Raw genomic sequence first — 17,411 nt, 5'->3', positions numbered from 1 at the left:
ACCTGACGAGTTCTTCACAAGTTACACTAAACTTGGCAAAGCAATGATTCCAGCAGCCACTAAAGTCAAGACTTGACTCTAACACTTATCTTGAATGCTACACCATAGCATGAGAGAATGCAAAATTAACAGCAGAGAACCTTTTGAATTTAGAGTCTGTCCTTAAACATTCAAAATGTAAAGGAAATTCAGCGTCCATGAACATGTGATCCGTGGCTTCAGAATAAACAGTATACACCCAGCACAGAAAAACAACTGATTTTCTTGCACATAGCAAAGAAAATAAGAAATTCAGTTTTCTGTCTACTAAGATTTATACTGGCTTATTTTTCTGTTTTTAAAAAAGATTATCAAGTAAAATGCACAACTAGGGAGTATTGCTGTATTTTTTAAATCTGGAAATAAAGCATGTTTTTATGACTAGTATGCACAAAGCAGAAGTCTACAAAAAAGATTTAGTCAGAAAATATCCGATTAATAGAGGCCCTCTGTCTTAAGCTAATCTATTAGTTCCTTTCATCTCAAACTTACACATCTTCCTCTACATGAAGCTGTTGAATATGAGACTTTATTTTCTGCCCTGAGGTCTTTAGAATTATATTTTCTAGTAGGTGGAAGTCATCTTGATTAAAAAGTTCACCATCTTTCAGTGGCCCAATAATCTGAGAAGAAAATAGAAGTGTGGTGGTTAGTTGTATAATCTAAAGACTTTTGTAAGGAGAAAATCTTAGTATGATACAGAACTGAAAAACAAATAATGAAATCGTGGGCTACAATGACATGAGCACACAAACAACAGGAAGTTAAAGTTCCTCCCACTGCACTGGTCATGCAATTTTTTTTATTTAGTTCTGCGTTCACATTTTAAGAATATTTCACCCCCTTTGCAAAGGTGTTCCCAAGTACTATAAACTGCATTCTCTTCTCTCTCTACATCCATTTATACACTCTCCCTCTCTCCTTCCCTCCATCTACTGCTCAGTCTCTCTCTCTCTCTCTCTCTCTCTCTCTCTCTCTCTCTCTCTCTCTCTCTCTCTCTCTCTCTCCTTTACTCCAAAATGTCACAAGCTGATGGGTTCAATAATCACCTTTTATGAAGACGACAAATCTACATGGTGATCATACATCAACTCCCATGATTTCATCTATCATCTCTAGGCAGATAATTCTCAGATCTATTTGTCCAGCCCTAACCTCTTTAAGACCTTCAGTCTTTTTTTTTTCTTTTTAAAATATCACAGGATTGTTGAATCATGATTTAGGGACCTTAGAGACCAAGTCCAACCTCCTCTCTTTTACAAATAAGGAAACTGAGGAACAAAGAAAAGTAACTTGCCGAGGGTTACATAATAAGTGTTTAAGGTAGGATTTGAACCCAGATCTTACCTGATTATAAGCCCAGCATTCTATATGCTATTCCACACTTACATTTTTTTTTTCTTTCACACTTACATTCTTTCAGTAACTCAAGTAGGTTTACATCCTTGGAGGAACAACTAAATCTTCATTTTCACTCACCCCCCCACACACACACATCTGACCAATTGCCAAATCCTATCAACTTTCCTTCAGCATTTCTCATATTCATCTTTCTTTCCACTCTCATTGCCATTTTAATAGTTAATTAATAATTAATAGTAATAAATATTACTCCCCTTTCACTAGATTTCAATCCAGCCCAACTGGCCTTCTTGCTCTGTCCCAAATAATACTCGACCTCCCACCTCGGGAGGGGGGCACATGCCCATCACAGAGACCTCTTAAGATCCCAAGTTCCTTTTAAAGCTCAGCTCAGGCAACATCTTCTTTGTGGAGCCCCACCTGTTCTCCTCAGCTATTTGGGCCTCCCCCACAACACTATCCTTTACCCATTTTGAACACACCTATATATGTGCATGTTCTCTGTCCTGGCTAGACTAGCTCCCTGACAACAACACTGTTTCATTTGTGGCCTGCCCATTGCCAAAGCATACCATTCATACCCCTTCCATTAATACCATTCTCCTAGTCTCCCTCCTTGGACTCTGATAGGTGAGTCTTCACCTTATCTCCTTGACTCAGGCTTCCTCACACCTTCTCAGTCGTTTCCAAACCATCCCTTTCCCCAACACTCCCCACATTTATGGCTTCCCATGATGTGCTGTCTTCTCCTATTTAAATGAGGGATCCTTTCAGGAAGGATCTGTCTTGCTTTCTTATACTTGTATCCCCAGGACAGAGCACAATGCTTGATACAAAGTGGCCTTTAAATAAATGCTTGTGGGCTGACATGCAACAGTAATGTTTAGGAAGAAAAAAAAGCTGTTTTAAAGAATTTATGCACTTCAGAGGGGGACATTCCAACCACTTCACACTACTCTACTTTGAAACTGCGTTGCCCTCTATCTGGCTGAAATTCTTACCCGTCCGTTACTGATCACGGCCCTTTCTCCCCTCTTTAGCTTCAGAACCTCTGTACAGTACAGAGCGTGAGACAAAATAAAATCTGCTTTGGAAGATTCAAAGGCATCTTTAAAAAGGCCGACATCCATGCCCTAAAAGAAAAATCAGAACAGCTTTTATTAAACAATCAAAATAAATAAACTGAAATTTGGGGGTTAAAAAAAAAATCTTTTGCTTGAATAATTAGCAAGTGAATTTGATTCACTACTATTATCACTAACACTATATAGCATATACTATAGCTGGCTCCTTCTTAATAAGCCAGTAATTCTTGGTTATTTCTTTGTATAATTTAATTCAATCAATATTCTCAAAATTCATTGCCAAACTCAAACAAGACTTCTCAATCTTGTCCATTCCGTTTTAAGTTAATTTCTTTTCCTAAGGATTTATTTTCAAACCAGATTTAAAACCAGAACACTTTGTTCATTGGCAAAAAGCTGAACAGAGTAATGAAATGAATTAACTTCACAGCATGAGTTCATATAACTAAGACACTTAGAATTCACAAGATTCTAGATCCAAAAACGCATGGTTCAAATGACTTTTTTTGGTCTTATAAATGTGCAAATCCAGTGTTCTGTCACAGTGATAAAAGCACTGTAAGAAACAAAGGACTCTGGATTTACCTCACATACTTTATGAAACCCATTGAGTTTCAAAGACATAAAAAGTGTCACAGAATTTTTCTTTCCAAGAGGAATTCACACAACTTTGGCCAGGAATGAGAATTTCACAAGCCGATGTGATAATGAACAAGATGTGTCAGCCCCTCAGGAGTTCACTGGGATGGTGAGCAATGGAACGGAACAAGTGTAGAAAAGGCACGAAGACTTACTCCAACAGCAAATTCTGTAATGTCAACTCCTGCTGCCAGAGCTTGTGCAGTCTCCTCCTTGACCATTTTAGTGATGAAGTTCTTGGCATAGTTCGATGTTTGTGTTTGGAGAGCTGCCCAGAGAGCTCTGGAAATTCGAGTGTTCTCAAAGCGTGGTTCTTCACGAGGATTATTGATCATGCTAATTCGAATGTTGTTACTGGATTTCTATGTGAACAAAATGAGGGTTAAAAGTTATTCCATGGATGTGACTGAACTAAAAGTGGAAATACTATCAGCACACTTTTGCAATATATTACAAATGATGACTAAAAAGGAAAGTAACTGGCAATTTGAATATTCTAAAAAAAAGGTACAATATAACCAGAATGATTTAGACGTGGATTGTCTAATTCTAATCTATGTGACAAAGGAACAAATACAACACTTTATTTTCATGAAACAATTACTTTTAAAATAATTTCTCCTTCTTTATAATCCTCTTATGTTCTAACATCTGTACTTGTGTCTGTATTTGCTCTGTGTCTACTCACACATATTCATGTACTTCAAAGGACCTGTGATCTCAGTTTACACAGGTATTCCATCTAACAATGCAGGTTACAAGTCATCCTTTCACTCTCTTCCTGTGGAACTTTTGTCCACATCCTCTCATAAAACCTTCCATAAAGAGTCCACCCAAAGTGTTAAAGACCTTTGGCTAGGTCTTTTAACACAGGAAAAAGACTGTAGTATCAGGTCCTCTTATCTCTCACACTTATTATGTGACTGCCCCACCTATTTTTCAGATTATACATTTCCTATACTGTATCTTCTTATGCCACTTCTGGTGAGCCAGTAATGACTCAAGACTAGAAACACAGCATAGTTCATTTATGCTTAGTAATTGTTCACTGTTGTTTGGCTCACCCACAAGTTTGATTCTTCCCTATGTGTAATACTTCACAATTCACAGCCATATAGCATTATGGGAAGAATACTTGTTTTAAAAAGATGTGATTTTGTTTCTGGGAGCAGGTTGGAATTGTTGAGAGCAATACACAATTTCCCAAATGCAATCTAGCCTCTCTTCATCCCATTCTGTTCTGGACCTACCTCACTATCCATCTGCTATATCTAAGATTTAGGTAATGATGGATCAAATCAATGGTCTGTCTATCCAATTATATATCATAGTCTAGTAATAAATATTCTTCATCTACTTAGTTCTTGCTGTGTAGAAATAGGCCATTGTGTGTGTGTATTAATTGGCACTGTGAATATCAAAAAAGAGGCTACATTATTCCACAGCCTGAAGCAAAATATTTTCCACAATCAGGAACATCTGGAGGACCTCAGTCATAAACCCCCTCTTCCATTTGGACACTGAGACAGACTCCACAATGGTGGGGGAACACATTAAGTGTGTATGTTTCTCTTCTTTTATGCTTTGCTTAATATTGATAAGAAGATCACTGAACAAAGCAGTATCTCTTCTTATGCCAAATGAGGAATTTTGATAGATGGGTCAAATGTTATGCTTATATATGCATTAAAGGGTTCACAGATATAGTTTGATCTATCTTTTCTTATCTGCCTTATATTTTAATCTTTTTTTTTGTTTGTTTGTTTTTGGGGGAAAAGGCAGGGCAATTAGGGTTAAGTGACTTGCCCAAGGTCACATGGCTCATAAGTGTTAAGTGTCTGAGGCTAGATTTGAACTCAGGAGCTCCTGATCACCTAGCCACCCCTATTTTAAACTCTAAAAATATGAATTCTCTCCTCACCAGACCAAAGGCAATGAAACACTTGCATCATCTAAGGTAATGTTAATCACTGGGTTTAAATAAATACTTTTAAGTTACTGAATCTCTCATTATTTCTTCTGAATCTTTCTTTTTCATTTTAAAGTAACCTATTCTTTTGTGTAAGACTATCATACAATAGTCTTTTCTCTCCTTCCCAGCTAACAGTTTTCTATAATACTTATATTCCTTTCACTCTACCAAAAAGGAAATAAAAATCCTGTTTGCCTACCAACCCAGACACATTATAGGATTAGACGTTAAGTAGGAAGGACTTCAGAGATCACTTAGTCCAATCCCCTCATTTAACAATGAGAAAATAGTGGCTTGCCCAAGGTCACACAGGTGTTAAATATCAGAGTTAAGATTCAAACAAAAGTCCTCTGACTTTCAATTTAGTGCCACTTCTGCTAAAAAAAATAAGAAACAAATGATACCTTATTGGGAACAATTCTAGCCCTAAACAAAGTTATAAGAGAACCTGCATAGACTTGCCTGGTGCTTGAGAGCATCATATAATAACTGTCTTCCAGAAGGGCTGTCAAAATCCGCAACAATCCAAAAGGTTACTGGTCTAATAAAAGAATCATCTGTGGAAAAATGAAAATCGTGTTTGGAGGGACAAGAAATTTCATATGGTACAATACTGGTAATGCACTGAAAAGCACATCTGAAACCCATGCAAGATTTTAGAAAGTGCAAAGCTCTTAGTAAGGACAAAGTGAAAGTACTGGTACTTACATGCAAAAAGGTAAAAGAGTTTATATCCATGTGGCTTAATTCCAGACATGCACTGATTAATTCTATTACTATGTATAATTAGCACCATTAGCACCTGAACTTAGAAGGAACCTTTGAACTTGCAAGTAACAATGTATTTTTTAAAAAATTGTAGCCTGTTGATGTGTAATTAAACTTTACATAAATTTAAACAAAATTTAGTTTCACTGCTATAAGGCTATTGTTACCCACAGGTTCCAGGGCCCTCATTATAAAGTGTCAGTAAATTCCCAATTATGAGGGTCCCAGAAAAGATACAAGATACTTAAATAAAGGAATCTGAAGTTCTGAAATTATGAGTTACCATAGATCTCCTTGGAAGACATTCCTGGACAATAGGAAAGGAGCAAATGAGTGGGAGAGAATGAAATTTCACTTTGGAAATAATATTAAAGCACAATTGAAGAAAAAGAATCTTAAACACAACTCCTTGGGTCCAAGATAAGATGGGAGAGAACCTCAGAAATTCCTATATAAGTACTGGGAATACAGCCCCAATATTCTAATCTGAAGAATTTACTTCTTTAGGGAACCAGATGGCACATAAATTTCTGAATTTAAATATACATGCTTTGAAACCAAATTTTCTCACTGAGAGGAATTTGGAAGGAACAAAATTAGCTTTTCCAGCTTGAGAGAAACTTCCCCAAAAGGAAAGATAGTCATTTTCTGACCTCAACAGAAGCCTTTTATATCAGTATTAGTAAAGGAAAAAAAAAACTTACCTAAAAAAATAAACAATAAATACAAATAAAACCTTCAATGACTGTTTCTCTAAACAATTCTGGGAAATCAATAACATCCTACAATAACCAATTAACCATTTTCAATCCATCAATCCATTTTTACAATAAATTCAAAAATACTATTTGAAATGTTACCACATGAAATTTCACAGTATCTTTCCCAGGAGATGTTAAAAACTACTGTTACAATCACCAAACATATATTGAATCAAAGAAAAGACCCAAAGTAATTACCTTTCTTTGTCAAATAAGTCATACTATTGGCTATAGCTGCAGTCTTATCTTGTGAATCCAAAAGAGAAAATCTAGCATAATCATCCACAAAAAAGTTATCTGAAAAGGGGAAAAAAAAGAAATTTAACTCTTATGTCACATAGAAATATTTCTTATAATGCTAATATCTAATCAGTAACTTGATTTACTGTCTTTAAACAGCATAAGATTTTGGTGTTTATTTGACAGAAGTAAAACATGCTTATAAAATAGTCTGGGCATTTTTCTTTTAAGGTAAAATGAAACTATATACAGCATACCGTATTATACATATACAAACATAAATACATACTTGGGGGAGAAGAGAAAGAGACTTTAAACAGTAAGGAATCAGTGAGGGGTTTGGGGCATGGAAACAGTAGCAGTGTAAGGAAATTAATGACTCAAGATTTGTTTGAGGGTGGCTAGGTGGCACAGTGAATAGAGCACTGGCCCTGGAGTCAGGAGGACCTGAGTTCAAATCCTGCCTCAGACACTTAACACACACACACACACACACACACACACAAAACTAGCTGTGTGACCTTGGGCAAGTCACTTAACCCCAACTGCCCTCCAAAAAGCAAAAAGAATAAAAATAAAAAGATCTGTTTGATTGTGGTATGTTAGATGGACAGACAAGTGGGAAGAGTAGAATCAATAGCATCATTTAAGAAGCAGATTATAAAACTAATCCTGTTGTGAGGCAATGAGCTGGACTGGAGAGATAAGTGGAAACTTGAGCCTAGCCAATTCCAAAAGCTCCTCCACTAACTCAAAGATCTGCCCACTCTCTCTAATCACCAACATATCCAGTCAAGCAGCACCCCTCCAAATGTCCTATTTCTTTTATCCCATTTGAAATACTGCCCTTTCCTTCTACATTCCCAAACTCCCCACCAATTAGTATTCAGTTTTGCCCTTCTAGGCCTTCTAGACATATCAAGAGCTCAGTTATATTACTTTAATTGAATTCCTAGGCAAGATCCCACAATGAAACTTTTTCCTCAATAGGAATTAGGAGCTTTTGTTGATTTTCTTCCCTAAGCTTCTGCACCCAGCAGTTACCTTCCTCTGTAAGGAAGTCTATTAGAAAACATAACTATCTCCTAAATGAGATAGGCTAAATTAAGGAAAAACTAAACTTATTAACTCATCCATTTACTAAGCATTGAGTATTTACTTACTAGTGGCCCCCATGGAATGTAAGCTCTTTGGGATCAGGAAATATTTTGCTCTCTCTGTGCCCCCCACTACCTAGCACAGAACTTGGCATCTAGTGGGTGATTAATAAATGCTTGTTGATTGACTGTGCTACTTTAGAAAAAGTCAAGGGACTTGGAATGATCAAAAGGGTCAGATTTCCAGTTTCACCACTTAGCTATATGGCTTAGAGTAAGTCACTTAACCTAACTAAACTGGCTACCTCATTTGTAAAATGGAAATATTATTATTTTCACTACCTACCTCATAAGGTTATTGGGATAAAAGCACTTTATAAGTTATAAGGAGCAATATAAATGAGGGATTATTATTTATATGGCACTGTTTGCATATAAATTTTATTTTTACATATATGTGTATACGCAGAGAGAGACAGAGAGCTACCTTACACATGCCAATCATTTTAACAAACAGAGGACTAGACATTGCCACAAGGTCTCAAAAACTTTTCAAAACAGAAATTGTGTGCCTTCACAGCTGTCTCCAGGGACTAGGACACCCAGAATCCAAAAGAAATAAACTGATGCTCAATTACTGAACTCACTCAATACCTCTCCCATGCTACTGGCAGAGAGGCTACATTAGCAGAACAATAGGCTGACAACAAAACCCAACCAAGAGATTGACAGGACACCCCCAACTCACCCACTCCTTTGTGGAAGTGGGAGGTCAGGTGTTACACACTGCACAGTTTCTGGACTTTGTCAATGTACTAATCAGCTGATGGTAATTTTTTCCTCTCTAAAAAATACTATTTGTTACTTGTGCTGACTCTCTTGGAGATGGAAGGAGTATAGGGGGAGAAAGAAAGAGGGAGCAGGGGGAGGAATATTTGAGATAATTATGATGACATAAGAAACAGAACATATCAGTAAAAACTTATTTTTCAAAAAAGAATGTTATATTGTACAAATGAATACACAAGTTTTGTATTACACTGCAGCTTACAATTTGATCATTCTTACACTACAAAATTCTATTGTAATGTTGTTAGTTCAGATATTGGAAATCATTTCATAATGTCAGTCATTTTCTGAATAGGGAGTCTCAGATACTGAAGTGAAGCACAGAGGATAATGCCCCTAACTTTCTCGGACTGGCTCACTTTCAGGCTTCAAACTCACCTAAAATGTTAAGTACAAAACTTCAATGTACATCAGGCACTGTGGGATGACTCCTAGATCAGTGAAGAGTAGCACTGAACTTGTCAAATTCAAATAATGACAAAACTGACTAGTCAAATATGAGGCAGAAACCATGGTCAATCAAGCCTGAATCCAACATTCTATTCCTATGTCTATTTGATAAAATGCTTATCCATACATACTATAAAGCATTCTGTCTTTAGTAGGAGATTGGAACATTCATTGCTATGAGCTCTAGAAGAAAAACTTCTTTATTCACAAAGAAAAAAGACATGCATACATCTGTATTTGAGAAGTCACCACTCCTTGTTTTTAAAATCTCAATAAAGGGGCGCAGTGAATAAAGCACCGACCCTGGAGTCAGGAGGACCTGAGTTCAAATCCGGCCTCAGACACTTAACACAAAAACTAGTCATGTGACCTTGGTCAAGTCACTTAACCCCAACTGCCCTCCAAAAAGCAAAAAATAAATAAAATAAAATAAAATAAAATCTCTATAAATTCAGCACCAAACTGAGGATGAGTGAAGTGAATTATGCAATGGAAAACTTTAACATAGCTAAGAACAACGTATGCTTTTGCAGTTAAAATATCAGTCGTTCTGTCATGATGTCTCTAGCTAAGAAACCTTTTTGTCCACCTGTGTTTAATGAAGTAGAAAGATTTACTTTTCAGTAAATATTTTACCCTTGCCTTTATGACTTTAGAACTCCATTATGATAGGTTTGCAAGCCACTATCTGACTGCAAAATTAAACTTTCCAGACCCAGCAATTCCTGAGTACCTGCTACTGTAAGGTAAGGAGCTAAACTGATCTTCTTGTAAAATCTCTCCTAGGCCTCTGCACCCTCTCCAGGGGCTCCTACACTGTAGGACATAACTTCAATGTAATTTTCTTCTTATTACTCTCTATTGATAATCAAGATAGGATTATGTTCCCAAGTCTCCCTCAAAACAGAATTTTCTGTAATTTAATTAGAATCAGTGGCAATTAAAAAAACACTTAATCCATGTGGTTGAGGCAGCCGCATTATATTCTGCCTCCTTGTACACACTCCTATTAAGAGACTAGAGTATAGGCATGGAGAGGTGGCCAGAAAGGCTAAGTTCCCTTTTTTTCCTTTTTTATTTAGGCACAAGCCTGAAAAATTATACTTTGCTCCTCCATAAAGAGAAATTTCAAGTTTTGACAAGAATAAGAAGTAGGAAATATAAAGTAATCATCTTATATGTGTATATTTTCTTTTCACACAATGGAGAAGCCACTTTCGGAAGATTATTTCCACTGTAACTTCACTACAGATCTATCAAATTGAATCATTTGTGGTTCTCTGATTGAGACTTCATGGCCACTATAATGACAAGTCTTAAGAGTCCCCACAGTACTTGAAGATATCCTTTCGAGTTGGATATTTAAATGCTTAAGAGTACATCCAAGGAAGAAGCCAACAAAGCTAGACTTAAAGTAAGACCACAGTTCCTAAGAGGTGTTCAAACTGAATGTCCCAGATTTAGGTGTTCTGAGGTCTTTAATGTAAGAACAGCAGAGCTATATGCCTTACTGTCTTAGGAAAGGTAACAGGAAAATAAAGAAAGGGCATCCCTTACATGCTGCCTTCAGGGAAGTCAACAATGGATTATTCTTGATGAATAATTTCATTAATTGGCATTTATACAGCACTGGGTATTTTAAAAATATTTTACAAGTCATCTGTTTTCCAAGGAATTTATTCCTATATCTCTTTTTTTTTTTCTTTTTTGGTGGCTTGAGTAGCAGAAGGGTACCATAATGAGGGGGACAGGACAGAAAGAAAATCTTTAGAATTTAAAAGCTTAAAAAACAGCTTCCACAAGTTTACTGGGGGAAGGAGGAAAGGAAAGAAAGAAACCTGCTTCCTGCTCTCAGACATCAATAATACTCTTGCTTTGTACTTTAAACCTTACAATTTTAGAGAGGTAGCAATAAATATAACTTCAACTTAAAAGGTCCCTGGTTTAATCACAGTAAGATTCTGTACGTGTTTCTCATTCTAAAATTGTTAAAGAAGATGCCCCTTACTAGTTGCTGTTAAATCCAGATATTGCCGCTCAGCTGTCAAAATTCTAGAGTTGATTCGTGGAACAACATTGGGCTGGTTCATGACATATTCAACCACATCTTGATCATGAGACAGTTCACCCTAGAGAAAAGATAAAGACCATTTAAAGTACTGCCATTATAATAGGTTTACAAGAAAACTTCTAGAATGTAAGAGGATACAAATTCCACAGTGTAGAAAAATGTGGCCTCCTGCCCTAATTAAGTCCGTGTTCACTATATGAAGTTAAAAGAATTTAAGAGTAAGTAGTTTTTTGTTTTTTTGTTTTAGCTTTTCTCTGGAGGGGAGAGTCAAAGTACAAACTGAGGAAAGCAAAAAGCTGTTGAACTGTTATCTTAGTCTTCAACTTTTTAAAGACTTGGTATGAACTGAACTATATTGAACTATTATGAATAAAAAATGTATTACATTTGGAGAAAAGATTCTCTCGCAAATGTCTTTTATTTTTACGAGAGAAAGAATGGCTAAAATCACCTCTGCTTCTAACTAAAGTTTCCTTTTTCTTCCCAGACACATTTTATTAATTCATTACAATAACTATATTCACTAATGAAATTCTCAAAAAAATAGGATCTATAGTTATAGCAATGTTTGCAAAGTTTTAAAAAATTAATCTATTTTATGGCTAATAGATTTTTTTAAAAGAATGATAGAATTCAAATTCTACTTCAAATTCTATTCAACAATCTAGTTTAGCCTTTTCCTTTGTTAAGTGCTATTTCTATCTATTTAGCCCAATACCAAGAACAAATTCTTGAGGTAGCACAATCGTAAGCAAAATCTGTGAATTTGAACCTGCTCTCCTATTCAAAAAAAAAATTTTTACTAGAAAACCTTTGCAGGACAGAGTGCAGGCACACATATACTTTGGCTAATCATTTCAGATGAGCTGATACAAATTAAAATAAGCCTGACCCAAACATTTCACAAGAGAAATAAGGGAAGAAAAAGCATTGCAATCAGAGGAGATTTAAAGTTATTATTCTAAACAATAAGTCAAATATTTTAGAAAGAAAATGATTTCACCTGAGCTATCATGTTCCATAACAATGATATACATATATAAAATGAAAAGATGAATATTTGAAGAGTTTCAAATATTTTACTGTGTTCCCTCAAAGTGATAAGATTATTCCTCAAGTTTAGACTTCTGACTTTGAGCAACTAAACCAAATACCACTCAGGAGAAAATCATGAACTTATGTTTTCACCCTGAGAGCAGTACCTAAAAATAAGAAAGCAACTGTTTGATGAAATAAATTTAATTATAATCACAAAGAGGACATTCTAAGAGACAGAACATATTCAGCAAAATTTTACCTTACTTAGATTTGGTGAAGTCTATAGATTTTACTTGGGAATGATTTTTTTATTTGAACACAACAATACTGAACACTAAACCATGTCTGAAATATACTTATGTCAACTATTCATACTATATCAATTTTACTTTTAATCTTTAATTATTTTCTAATTTCTAGGCAAATTGTCCTAAATCAAAAAGCTTGTATAGTATGAAAAAAATTATCTTTTGAGAAAACTAATATTTTTAGTGTGCTAACTAATGTCAAATCCTGTAGCATTTGCCAATTCAAATTCAACAATCTTAGTGAAAGCTCCTGAAGAGATTAAAAGCAGCCATCCTGCTGGGAATCTAAAAACAACTGCTCCTGGGGTATGTAAAACTTCACCACCTAAAGAATTTGATGGCAAACTACAAAAACTAGAACTTAATAAAAAAAAGAGGTCATACTGCACCCAAATCCAGCTCAGAATCTTCACATACCAAGTACACAGCTCTCTGAAAGATGCTTGTAGTCTCCAGGATTTTATGCATCGTAATTGTTTCCAGTTCATCTGCATCCAGCTGATCCTTTTCGTACGGCATGCCATTAAACAGTACAACTGGTGGAGGACCCACCCCCGTCTGCTCATAGTAAGCTCTTCCTTCCTATAATAAATACAAGAAGACAAGAAAGTTTTAGGCTTTTGTGAGGCAAAAGGGTAAAAAACCTACCCTCCTTCTACAAATATTCTAGGCAAGACAGAATATATGATAATAATCAAACCTTTAACCATATTGCCAGTTGCTTGAAATCCTCTTTTGAGGAGACAAAAGGTAGTTAGCAAGTAAGACCACTACCACTGCCCTTCCAAATTGGATGGCTACAGACCATGACCCTGAATCACATCGGAGACCCAGACCATCAATCCTATTTCTAGCCTGGCCCTCACAGCCATCATTGAGGAGAGTCCCGATTATTTGTCTGGAGGCAGTATTTGTGGGCTCTTAGAATGGAGTTTAAAGTCATCATGGTGTAACATAAAACAGGCTTGGTTTTGGAGTTGGGAAGACCTGAGCACAAATTCTGACTCTTGACACACATGAGCAATTTAACCAATGAACAACTTATTTAACCTTTTGGTGCCTCAAGCAACTGTCTAAGACTATAAGTTATAGACACGACTTGTGCATCAATAATAGCAGATGGAATTTGTATACAGCGCTTCTTAAACCAGTGAATTAACAAGTCCAGCCCTCCATAGTGTAAATATATTCTTTTGGTAGGTAATCTGTAGACATCAATTTATGCAACATCTCTTTAGACATCAATATTTTGCCCCTATTAATTTTCATTCCATTTAATATGATTTTATTAAAACTTTCAAAAAATGTATCATGCACATCTTGCACAGTGCATTCAGGAACTTGCCCATCTAAATATACTGATATTACACTGCATCATTTTGTACTGTTCCGCTTACTCTTCAGTATTTTGTTTTTCTATTTCTGGGTCATCTAACTTATGCCATTATGACTCTTTTTTACTACCTGAAAAATGAATGAATTTCAAAGAGATCTAAAAAAATGTAAATTCCTTGAGGTGACTCTTTTTCCTTCTATTTTTGGATCCCATGATATATGAAGGAAGAATGATGCAATATGTTGAGTACTAGAACTGAAACCATCAGGTTCAAACCAGACCTCCGATTTACTATCTGTATGGTTAATGAGCAAATCACTTAATTTTGCTAAGCCTGAGCTTTATCATCTGTAAAAGGGGGATAATAATACCTGTGGTACCTAGTTCACAAGACCAAATGTGAGAATCAAATGATTAAAAACATGTAAAATATTTTTACAAACTGTAACTATATGTAATGTACATGTGTATGTATATATCTACAAATAGCAATATACATATATGTAGGTACAGATGAAGATCTATCTATCTATCTAACCTTAATTTTTTTCCACTAATTTGACAGTTTACTTGTCTTGGTATAGTGTCTTCCTTCTTCCTTAAGATTCATTCTTAGACTAAGACCGCATAATCACCAAAATACCACATTCAGCTAAAGTCTCACATCAAATTCTATAATCCTTCTACACTGAGCTTTACCCAAAACTTAATTTCTAATTTTTATTGAAACATTCAAGAGAACTGTGCCAAAAGCCTCACCAATCTATATACATACTAAGCAAGTTATCAAATGATTTGCACAAAACTGAATATTTTCCCATTTAGTAATCAAACAACATTGTTCATAGTGTTAACTAAATGAGAATGGTCTCTTTTTTCTTCATAAGGCTAAAATTTACAACCAACATTTACATTCTGACATATGCAAACCCTGAAAAAGTCTCAAGTTTTCTGTCCTCCATACTGTTATAAAATTTTTCTATGAAAGAAAAAAAGAAAATAAGTCAAATGAAAAGGAAATATCAATAAATCTTTTACCTTCCTATTTTGATCAAAGGCAGAGTCAATCCCCAAAATACTATTTATTTCCACATACGGATATTTCTTCTGCAGAACACTGACAACATGTTCAACTTTCACCTTTTCTCCAGTTTTTACTTTGTTATATATCTGAGGAGAAAAAAAAGCTTAGTTTTATACTTTAAAAATACCTAGCCAAAGTAGAATGAATATCATTCTCAAGGCAATTTTCTTTCAATAGTGTAGCAGGAAACTGAGAAGTGTTCCTTTTGCATAAACATTTAAACAATCAATTTGGAGGTTATTAATTAAGCTTAACTCTCCTCTCTCCCAGTCTCCCTAAAGGTTCCTTCTTTAGGCTAAATACTTAAAATTTCCAAAATTACACATTCAATTTATGGAAAATGCTATGTAACATAATTATATAAATCCCAACAAAATTTGCAGGTATAAAAAACTGACCTGTCTTCTTATGAAGTTTTTCTTAATTTTTCTGGAAATTAAAACTATATTTGTCCCATTAAGAGAGGAAGACCAAACTCTAAGTAAAGAAATTTTCAAGCAAGCCTAGTAGAAATTATTTGTAAATTTATTCACTTTAGAAATCTTTTAAAGTGTTAATGCTAACCTAATTTTAATGAATCTTAAACTATAAATTATCTGAACATTAAAAATAAGCTGCGGGAAAAGCCAAAGTAATGGTTTATATGCTATGGACATGTCCTAACTAAGCTAATGCTAAAGTACAAACAAGATGTCTTTTAGATACTTAATAGGAGGAAAAAAGGTGGAGAACAAATCATGAAGATTTTGTTTATAAATGAGCAAATATATACATTTGACATAATGTCTAAAATGCCAATTGGCTGAGAAAAGCCAATTTCAGAGAATGAATCCTGGCTTTGACATAGTAATTAGCCATTAAAATATGAACATATAAAGAAAAATGATAACATTTGCGTAAGATGCCAAGCAGGGGCCGAAGTTATTTATTTTTTTGTCTTTATATCCCAAGCATTTAGTATGTGACCAAATGCTTGCTGAACTGAATTTGAAATTTATTTAGCATATGTCATTTTACCATTTCAGTAAGCATTCAAATTAACTTAGGTAAATGTGAGGCTAGCAATGTTCTACCTTTATACATCAGGTATTCTGACATTTCTCAAAATATGTAATTTATTAGTCTGAAACTTAATTTTCTATTGAGAAAAAAAGCCACAGAATGCCACCACCAAATTTGCCACAGTCAATATGATTAGCAGTTTTTAGTCCCTTAACTATTATCTTAAATTCCTACACTGCTCATGTTTGCATTTCTATGAGAACAATTATTTTACATGTAATTGTAAGAAAAGCAATGCTTTCCCTTTCACATCCAAGAGATATAGTATCCTTTTATACTGCAGACTTTAAAAAAAATCATAATCAGACAATAAACTTTATCATCTTAAATGAAAACCTACAGATATCAAAGTCTGAAAGGCGTGATAATCATCCACATCTTGTGCAACATAATTATATGCTCTAAGAACGGCCACTCCAGCATCTTGCATTCCATCAACATCTTCAGAGTCATTAACCACAAAGATTAAACCAATTCTGTGGGGAGGGAAATAAGTATTTATCTCAAGGAAGTCAAATATTTTGTAAAGAATTTCTTTTATACCTAATTCAATGATTGCAACAAACCAATGAGGAGAATATTCCTTAAAAAAACTTACTGGAAATGAATTATGTATGTGTATATGTGTGTGTATACACATATATATCACATTGTGTGTGTGTATACACATATATATATATCACATTATGTACATACAACATTTACTATGCTACATTCAAAGCTAGGATTAGACTTGGAAGGCAGAGAAGTAGAGAGGAAAGAAATATGACTGTGCAAAGTTTGAGAGAACAGGAAGTATTTATTTAAGCTGAAGATATATAAAAAGTCTAGATCTGAAGAATCTTCAGTAGGGTACACAGGATTTAAAAGTGAGAGAGCTCAGCAACAGAGCTACACTGGAATGAGGATGGTATTAAATTTTGAATTCTCAAAATACAAGAAAAATTTCCATTTAGAAAGCTAAAATGTAGTTCTCTACAGGAAATAATCTTATGTTGGGAATACTGTTTCATAGTAATATAAAAATAGCTAACAGGGGCGGGTAGGTGGCGCAGTGAATAGAGCACAGGCCCTGGAGTCAGGAGGACCTGAGTTCAAATCTAGCCTCAGACACTTAATGCTTACTAGCATGTGACCTTGGGCAAGTCACTTAACCCCAACTGCCCTGCCCTCCCTCTCCAAAAAGAAAAAAATTATTTATACACACACACACACACACACACACACACACACACACACACACACACACA

At 35.1% G+C, this 17,411-nt stretch overlaps 1 protein-coding gene across 1 annotated transcript in view; it reads right to left on the bottom strand.

Annotated features, from left to right (window-relative positions):
- The window catches only part of UGGT1 (UDP-glucose glycoprotein glucosyltransferase 1), a 128,473-nt gene that overhangs the window by 41,403 nt on the left and 69,659 nt on the right, over positions 1–17,411 (bottom strand). The window contains 10 exon segments of the mRNA XM_069063350.1: positions 532–662; positions 2,403–2,534; positions 3,281–3,487; positions 5,560–5,654; positions 6,149–6,172; positions 6,825–6,923; positions 11,271–11,391; positions 13,097–13,261; positions 15,054–15,185; positions 16,502–16,637. Coding sequence (XP_068919451.1) covers positions 532–662; positions 2,403–2,534; positions 3,281–3,487; positions 5,560–5,654; positions 6,149–6,172; positions 6,825–6,923; positions 11,271–11,391; positions 13,097–13,261; positions 15,054–15,185; positions 16,502–16,637 — 1,242 coding nt within the window.

Source organism: Petaurus breviceps, unplaced genomic scaffold (assembly GCF_028583685.1).
Source record: "Petaurus breviceps papuanus isolate PSGF00001 unplaced genomic scaffold, PetGlider_PUasm1.0 90556, whole genome shotgun sequence".
Lineage (NCBI taxonomy): Eukaryota > Metazoa > Chordata > Mammalia > Diprotodontia > Petauridae > Petaurus > Petaurus breviceps.
The sequence above is the reverse complement of the archived record's forward strand: the minus strand, read 5'-3'. Positions and strand labels throughout refer to the sequence as shown.